General features: G+C 36.6%; 1 protein-coding gene across 1 annotated transcript in view; it reads right to left on the bottom strand.

Annotated features, from left to right (window-relative positions):
* LOC106872973 (uncharacterized) overlaps positions 1 to 10,000 on the bottom strand; it is a 108,267-nt gene that overhangs the window by 36,938 nt on the left and 61,329 nt on the right. The window contains exon 2 of the mRNA XM_014920159.3: positions 8,822 to 9,483. Within this exon, the coding sequence (XP_014775645.1) occupies positions 8,822 to 9,483 (662 nt within the window). The remainder of the gene's footprint in view (positions 1 to 8,821; positions 9,484 to 10,000) is intronic.

Below are 10,000 nucleotides of genomic sequence, written 5' to 3'. Positions count from 1 at the left end.
AATTGTTTCAGAATCGTTTGTTTGTGTAGTCGGCACTTAATGTATATCGGCTGAATGGACGTCAGTGATTGGTTGAAATTACAGAAATACGACAACTTTAACATGGAATAAGTTATGGATTTCTTTTTTTTTTTAAGAAGACTAAGAGAAAAAGATATTTTATATGACACATTCTACCAGTGTTCCAAGTTTCAAAGTGTTTCGTTAATAAAAAATGTGGCCCCCGTTTTAAAAAAGATCCCAGATTTGAAATTTACTCGATCAATTCTTATTCACGTTCCCGATAACAATTAGTCTGAGAGTAGCGTTTTGATTATTCTAACCAGCCCACAGGACTATATCAATGTTATATAAGTATTTCCTCATGGGATTTCGTTGAAGAAATAAAGACTGTTATAATAACAATGTAGCAAGGAGATAGCTGTTAAAACATGTACACGTGTTTTGGCATTCGTGTTGGGCTTATAATACACATAAGTAGACATACACGTTCGATACACGTGTATATAGATGTGAACGCAGCGTGGGCGAATGACGAAGAACTTCACATCCCAATCACGAGGCTCCAAGTTCAGTTCCATTGAGTGGCATCTTGAGCAAGTGTCTTTAAGATCGACCCAAACCATATGAGTGAAATTGGGTAGACGTAAACTGCGTAGCAACCCGGTGGATGGGTTATCTGTAATTTAAGGTTTAGCTTAGTCACACTGCATTCTGCTGATTCTGCTTGAGAATTACGTTAAAGGTACAAGTGCCTGTAGAGTACCGTTTACATGTTAATTCAATGAACTGCTAGCTCAGAAAAAGTGAATACTCATTGTCGAATCCGACGGAGATCCGTGTACATAGACACACTCACACGTAGACGTACAGTTGAATATACTAAAATCCGTAGAATCTGTGGAAATTAGTGATGTTCTGTGTTGGGAAGCAATAATAGGGATAATTTAAAGAGTGGAATAAATTTATTATGAAAATTAATTAAAATAGAATGTGGGTAATGTATTGGGGTGTGAATCTAATCTTAGCAGCAGCACCTCGACATCTCCAGACAGTTGTGCTTATATAATTATATTATGACAGTTTTTGTGTATATGTTAGAGTTTCATTAGATTTGCGAATGAATAGTACAATGAATTATGGTAAAGTGTAGAGTTACATCCAAGAAGTTAAGTTATTCCATGCGTGTATTCGTATGTACGTATGAGTATGAGTTATGTCTGTCTATTTTGTACGTATTTTCAAACATTTTAGCTACTTTCATGTAAAAAATTGCGTATGGTATGTGGGAATGATTGAGCGATGTGCGAATGCGGATATCTTTATAAGTATAGAGGCAATAATGTGCATTTATAGAGGTGTGAATGTTAATACTGATCTCCAAAGTGCATTATCGCCTTTCTTCATTACTTCCACCTAACAAATCACCTAGTTCCGGGAGGGAAATTAACATATTTCAAAATCATTCATCCTATATCCGGCGAGCTGGCAGAATCGTTAACAAACTGGACGAAATCCTTAGGGGTATCTCGTCCGTCTGCACGTACCGAGTTCAAATGCCGCCGAGGTCGACTTTGCTTTTCATCCTCTCTAAGTCTTTAAAATAAGTACCAGTTGAACACTGGAGTCGATTTAATCGACTTACTCCTCCCACCGAACTTACTGGCCTTGTGCCAAAATTTGGAACCAATATCAACGCAATAAATAAGGCGGCGGACAAAATGCTTAGCGGTATTTCTTCCTACTTTACGATCAGAGTTTTAATTCTACCGAGGTCGACTTTGCTTTTCAGCCTTTCGGGCTAGATAAAATGAGTATCAGTTGAACACTGGGGTCGATGTAATCGACTTACTCCCTCCCCGGAAATTGCTGACTTTGAAACCAACATTGATTTGAAACCAACATTGATTTGAAACCAACATTGATTTGAAACCAATATTAATACACTACAAATAAGGCGACGAACTGGCATGAGTCGTTAGCTCGCCGAGCAAAATGCTTAGCGGCATTTCGTCCGTCTTTACGTTTTGAGTTAAAATTCCACCGAGGTCGACTTTGCCTTTCAGAGTCGATAAAATAAGTATCAATTGTGCATTGAGGTCGGTTTAATCCCTCTACCTAAATTATTGACCTTGTGCTAAAATTTGAAACCAATATTAATGCTACAAATTTAGGTCCCAAAAGAATCATCTTTGAAAGAAGAACCTGTGAATTACACAAACTATACAAATTTAGAATATAAAAATGTAAGGTTTACTCTTTTACTCTTTTACTTGTTTCAGTCATTTGGCTGTGGCCATGCTGGAGCACCGCCTTTTGTCGAGCAAATAGACCCCAGGACTTATTCTTTGTAAGCGTAGTACTTATTCTATCGGTCTTTTTTGCCGAACCGCTAAGTTACGGGGACGTAAATACACCAGCATCAGTTGTCAAGCGATGTTGGGGAGACAAATACAGACACACAAACACATACACACATTTATACATATATACGACGGGCTTCTTTCAGATTCCATCTGCTAAATCCACTCACAAGGCTTTGGTCGGCCCGAGGCTATAGTAGAAGACACTTGCCCACGGTGCCACGCAGTGAGACTGAACGCAGAACCCTGTGGTTCGTAAGCAAGCTACTTTCCACACAGCCAGTTTACAAATGACTAAGATGTTATTTATAATGTTCAGTCATCAAGATACAAACATACAAGCAAAAATGGATAATATATTTACTTCTTGTATTAGATAGCATCTAAATATCAACATACGTTTCAGTATCTCTTAAAACTCCATCGAACTTAACATAACATAACTCCGTTTTCTTTTAAATTCCTGTCTTAATGCACCAACTTCTTTGACATAAGAATAATTTAATCAACAGCTAATACGCACCATACTCCTCCATTAAATAACCGAATGAATTCAAGAGTTTCTATTAGAATTGTATAATTTTAGTTAATACTAACATATAACCTCCTTCCTCTATTTCAACCATCCTTCTATCAACGTGTTTCTCCTTTTCTCTCTGCCCTATTGTACTTATATAAACACAACGTTTAATAGAATTAAAAATAGACTAAATAAATAAAATAAAATAAATATAAGTTACATTTACATCTCACCAAAACATCTTTTATACAGCTAAAGTTTGTGTGTGTGGAGAGGAGATGGTAGAAGACTGGTTTCAGACATTAAAATTAAAGCAATGCTCAAGTACCACCACCTACACTATTCCTTTCTCTTTTCGTGTTTTCTCTTCCGTATAAATATTGGGGATTGCCCCACACAGAAATTGCGGGGGCTATTCAGAAGTACTGCAAGCTCTTCTGAATCCATCGCAATATTGGAAACCCACCCGTATCTTCAGCAATATCTCAAGGTTATATATTTTACCCCTTAGCTTGTGCCCTGAGTGGGTCAGCGGTGCAATTAATGAATCTTCGCCTGCGGAGTGATTCTATGTAAGATCCCTTGTCAACTGCAGCCACCTTGAGCTGGTTTCAGCTAACATGCCTATTTCCTGGGTGGCTGGAAAGTCTCAGCAATTGACTTCAGTAGGAAGTGAGGCCAAGTACCATCCATTAGCAAGTGTCCTGTTCATCAAGTGTCTTGTCCTGATATTTGATTTTCTTTAGCTGACAAGAAATGTTGAGTCTGTCCTTCCAGGGCACTGTAAGCTCAACCACGATGAACCACTTTTAGGGACGAGATGCATGTCTAGCTGAAGTGATGTTGCCGTTAGCATCCCAGGGAAGACGAATCTGCACTTCAGGCCCATTTGCATCTCCCAATCTGAGGCAGGATGCAAAATAGAAAACGGATCCCCTCCTGTCGTCTTAGGAGCCTTGTCACCTCCCCTTAGGAACCTGATACTCATGAATGGTGTTGGATGCTGGTTGTTGGCTGTGATCCTTTGCAGGGTATCCAGTCAAAATGCGGTTCAAAGTGCAAAGAGTTGCTCCACACTAATTTCTATCGCTGTCTTCCTCTTTGCCAAATATTTTTACAAGTGCACTCGTGCTATCAATAATGATAGCAAATATGTTAATCGCATTTCGATTGAAAATGATAATGAAATAGAATTAAGATATAAAATAGATATAAAATAAGATATAAAACTCTACTTATGTACATATGTCCATTACACATTCACAAGTCATCTTCTGTCTTCTCTTTTCTCTGCTTTGATCAGGTAGAGAGCAACTAAGGTGCTAGTTTTGTGTTTGATCGTTGCTATGGCTACAAGAAATATTACTCTACAGTGTAGTTTCATCTTAGGCAGCTTAACTCCTTAATCTATTCTCCATTTACGGCCAGCAGAAAGATAAATTGCTGTAGACCCAACCATTGTCATTCCCTTTCACCCTGCCACTAACACAGTGTTTGGATTTAGTGTTCGTTGGTCTTTTAACCAGTCTCTCTGTTATGTCTCAAGCTACTGCTATCTAGCACCTTCGGATAATCTCTACTCAACCGCTACTCGTCTGCTACTCAACAGCTATTCCACTGTCAGTCTACTGTCAGTCCACTCCTACTACGGTCAGACTACCTCTATTTATATGTCTTGGTCGAGCATACTTCTTCGCTTGGGGGCGTCGATACAACACTCTCTTTCCGCCGAACATGCTCGACTCACAAAACACTACTTGCAGCCTCTAACGAGCAACATCAACCTAATGTCTTTAAGTACAGTGCTTTCCTGTTCCGTCTCCTCGTATCTGACTCTGCAATAGGCAAGTTCGTTTGCTGCCACACGGAACTTTAAACTTTATGGAACGTGAAGAGTGGGAGGAGGATATTCTTCATCTTCTCATAGAACATGACTTGGGCCCAGCCTGGAGAGAAGCATGCGGGAGAACATTAAAAATTCTTATGACATCGTTTTTGGAGTGGTCAGCACGTCTATAAATGATGTATCAGCTATAACACAATGCTCTACATCGCATGTCATCAGGTATTAGGGTAACACAAATTCCCTTAATTCGGGATTCCACTGAATGGTTGTAGGGCTACCGTAGATGGTGTTTCTGTAAGCGAAGATGTGTTGGTAGTGCAGAACTCTAGAAGGGAGTTGTTGGTTGAGAGTAAGCATAACTTTTCCCGGTGTCATTTTTTATTTGTTAATTGGTTTTTCCGTTGGTTCTCCATGTCTACATTTATACACCTGTTTATCTTTACCTCTACAATTATGGAAAATGGAAAATATAGGCAGACAGACAGAGAGATAACCAGATATATACCGCCACACATTCATATATGCATTCGTGTGTTCGAAGAATACATTTTTATCCTTGGAGAACCTAATTAGAATAAAACGGATACTACGAGGGAACTAACAGACATATTGACTGGAATGTGGTATCTGTATACTTCAAAGACAAGAGGAAAACAGTAAAATAATCTGCTGTTAGATTACATTGTTAAAGCTTTGGATAAAATGCTTGAAGATATTTGTCCTACCTCTTTACGTTTTGGATGCTCAGGAATGTCCGGTGAACTTGTCTGTATTGAGCTAAGATTAAGGTAAGATAATCCCTTACAAAATATACTTGAATGAATGGCATTTTCTCTCGAAAATTCTCTGCTAAGAACATAGTGCTTCTCAAAAAGTCATTAATATTTTTCTCTGAAGCTTTCCAAATTAGAGTCAGATTTCCAGTTAAATAAGTTTTGGTTATTTCATAGTCTTAAATAATCAGACAAAAAGCTTTGCGATACTCATTTTGCCTCTTTGCATTCTGGATGCTCAAGAAAATCTAGAAAAATTGTTTGTGTCTAGCTGTCAGTATGGTGTCTTGAAAAATACCCGAAGAAAGGCAACAATTGTTACGAAAATATCATGACAAGTACATAAAGCTTGTTGAGAAAATCCCTGGGGATCATCTGTTGACCCAACTGAGCGAGGAAGGAGTCTTTATTGGTTCATAGTTTGTCAAAAGTCGCTCGTCCCTTTCTAGTTCTATTGAGACTTCCTCACATTGGAGTTGTACTTCTTTAGATAGCTCCCTAATACTGTCTAGTAGTCTTTTTAGATAGTACCATGCCATAGAATTGTAGTCGTTATTATAGACAGTTCGTTCACACGTCTTTACGTTTCGAGTTCAAATTCCACAGAGAACGACTTTGCCTTTCATCATTTCGGGGTTGAAAAAATAAGTACCAGTTGAACACTGGGGTCGATGTATTCAAGTAGCCCCCTTGCCCCAAGGTTTCAGGCCTTGTTCCTATGGTAGAAAGTTTATTATAAATAGTTCTAAATATTCGTTGTGCTAAATTCAGATTACTATTTGTTATATAAATATTGATTTTTTTCTCTGGTGCTATGCCAAAAATTAAGATCAACGCTTCTACATATGTTTAGTTGTTATGTTATTAACCCTAACAGAATAAAAATCAATGTCCTTCCCTTCAGGAACTGAGCCCTAGAATATTTCATAAGATCTCGACCATCGCAGTTAAACTTCAGTTTATTGCATGTAAGACTAGAATTTAATCTATAGCCATTTAATAGTTCGAGCACCTCTGAAGACTTTTTTCCGTGACGGGATATGGAATAAAAAATACAAATTGACAACACACACACACACACACACACACACACACACACACACACACACACGTATATGTATATATATATATATATATATATATATATATATATATATATATATATATATATATATATATATATATATATATATATATATATATATATATATATATATATATATATATATATATATATATATATATATATATATATATATATATATATATAAATATAATTAAGGGATCAGCAAGCATAAACCTTTACCCTTTTAATTTATATATATATATATATACGTATATATGTATACACACACACATATATATATACACAAACACATGCATACATACGCACACACTCACTCTCTCTCACACACACGCGCGCGTGTATGCACGTGTCTATATGAGTGTGTTGTTTGTTTTTGTAAACTCGACTGCACATACGCATGCATATATATATATAAGGAAATTCATATTTTCTGTTTCTCATGTTAAAGAGATTTACTATGCCTCTGATAGGAACAACATTTTGATAAATGTTTCTTCGCTTAAGCTTTTTAATCAAAACAATTTGACAAGGAAAAGTCGAGAAAGTTCGCAAGCACTATTAAGGTAAAAAAAAACCATGAAAAAATGAATGAAAAATAAACAAATGAAAAACATACCTCTGAAAAATAATACTTTCAACATTTTTCTCTAAGGTTTTTCTTCACAAGAATCCTATACAGTGACCGACATTGCTTTAATAGTATTTGCAGATGAATTTATTTTCTGATATTCTAAAATACAATAAATGTTCAGCTATGTTTCTATTTCAGTAAAATTGTTTCTATATTTGTATCTTCTATCTTTTCCCGCAGAATAGGTTACCGAAATTAGAACCAGATTTCTATAAACGGACGTATTTCCCTCGTTTAGAACAACGGAAATCTGTTGAACAAGGAAGCTGAAATCTTATATTACGGATTTAGAGTCAAATTTCCACGGGATTCCCAAGCAACGCATGGGTGAACGTGTCAAATCAAATCCAAGCTGATTTAATAGAAATTTCAAGGTTTCTAGACCGTGAAAAACTGGTTATTCTAAGATGCAAACGAGATGAAACCATTCATATGTAGGTAATATTTTAAGGTGATTTAATACGTTTTCGTCAGTAGAGCACTGCTTCTACATCTAGGAGGATAATGTTGTCACACATACAGATATCCTAGATCGCATTCGGAGGCCATTCATCTGATTGATTTGAAGTTACAACAATCTTTAACCTACAAAATGGACGTTTCCTCTTTCTGCTTTTATTAGAGTTATTACAGATGGGGGCATACACTACTACTACTACTACTACTACTACTACTACTACTACTACTACTACTACTACTACTACTACTACTACTACTACAGACGGGGTATACACTATCTAGTCTCTGCTCTCCAGAAAGCCATAGATATTCATAGAGAAAGAGAAGCCAGATAATATAGCGTTCCTGTCTTTCTGAAAGATATTAACGGTATGAGAAAACTGAAATGATTTTCTTAAGTAATAAAAATAAAGGGGAATTATTGCAACTGTTAAGTAGAAACAATCATTTATTTATTTTTTTTACTAAATATGAAACCAAATTAGTGTGTTATAATTTCAGTAAATGCTTAAACGATGTCGCAAACTAAATGTTTCAAATTCTTTGAAATTACTTTTGCTGCGAGGAACCATTGGTTCACTGAGTCATGTTAATCAAATCCGGTTAAGGCGAAAAACGATAACACTGAAATTTAAATCAATTAAAATTAGTATTTCACACGCAGTTTAATTAATTCAAATTACATTGCGCATGTAGATTAACTTGAGGACTGATATTAATTTGATCTGCTCTTTGGTAAGTAGAGAGACAATCTTAGAAATGTTTCGGTCTTATTCGACCTTCTCAGCAACTTATGATAATTTTCATCAGCTTCTTCTATATTACGTAATGAGCAAACGAGGAGGCCTCTTTGCGGGCGTTCGGCCTGCCAGATATGTCACCCAGATATTCTTCAAGCCACACCTAGCTGTCTTAAAAAAGGGAAAGTCACAGATAAATGAAAAGAGGACAGGAGGATCTCAGTTGGAATGTCTTTGATTGTAGGTCTGCTCAATCAAATACCAAACAACAACTGTGGTATTATACACAGGACATGCATATCACTGGCACTTATAGACTGTATCTTGTCAAAAGTAATTATTGCAGTTAGTGTAATTGTTGTTGATGTTGATTTTATTGAAAACTAAACTTACAACACTCACCTCTTTCTCTTGGTGATCCTTCGATTGGTCAACCGCACTTTCTTTAATATCGTCTGGTTTTTCTTCTGTTACTTTATTTTTGGCAATTTTCTTCAGTAGATCTACTTTTGTTTCTTCTGTTTCTTCAGTGACCTCCTTTTCACTGTTTTCACTTGTATTTTCCTTAGTATTTTCTTCACTTTTTTCATCTTTTTCCTCCTCTTCTCCTCCTTTTTTCTTTTTCGTAAATTCACTGTTCTCTGATGTTGAGCTTCCTGTATTACCAGCGATGTGTTTGCGTTCATCTTTTAACACGTTGCGATCATCTTTCAGATTATTTTCTTCTTTCAGGCGAATTTCTGGCTCGCTCCTATTGGCAGCAAGTGCGTGCAAGATAGTAGTAACGTTTTTATTCGAATTGAAACGACTTTTGTAGCTATCGATAGTGCTTGATTTTGTTGTCCACACAGTTATTCTAGGTGGGGTCGTTGTTGGTATCGGAGTTGTTGTTGTGGCTTTGGTCGTAGTTCTCACCACTCGTGGTTTTTTACATACCACACCAGCTGAAACGTGGCGCGCTCCACAAGACAATTTCATTAAAGGGTTGCGACGAATTCTTCTCGGACATTTTAACAGCGTATTCTCGTTTCCACGGCATCTGAATTCGACTTTCAGTTTATAGACTGTAATTAAACAATAGAAAAATGGAAAATATAAGAAAAATATGAAATATATACAGAAAAAAAAACCCAAACATTTTATCAATGCATTTAAATTCAGTTCAATTCGAGATACTGTAATTGTACAGAAACACTCTAAAAATAGGCGAGCTGGCAGAAACGTTAACACGTCGGGCGAAATGCTTAGCAGTATTTCGTCTGCCGTTACGTTCTGAGTTCAAATTTCGACGAGGTCGACTTTGCCTTTCATCCTTTCGGGGTCGATAAATTAAGTACCAGTTGCGCACTGGGGTCGATATAATCGACTTAACTCGTTTGTCTGTACGTGTTTGTACCCTCTGTGTGTGGTCCCTTGTGGGCAGTAAAGAAATAAGAAACACTCTAAAAATAAGAGAAAAGTGCTTCAAGATGGTGGCACACGACGATGTAAGGAAACGTCTTCCACCTTTCTTTTCTTTTTTTAATTCTGTTTGTGCATAGAATTAAAAATATTAAAAAAAAAACAAAACAAATGCATGAC

This window comes from Octopus bimaculoides, chromosome 2 (genome assembly GCF_046866305.1).
Source record: "Octopus bimaculoides isolate indiv1 chromosome 2, ASM4686630v1, whole genome shotgun sequence".
NCBI lineage: Eukaryota > Metazoa > Mollusca > Cephalopoda > Octopoda > Octopodidae > Octopus > Octopus bimaculoides.
The sequence above is the reverse complement of the archived record's forward strand: the minus strand, read 5'-3'. Positions and strand labels throughout refer to the sequence as shown.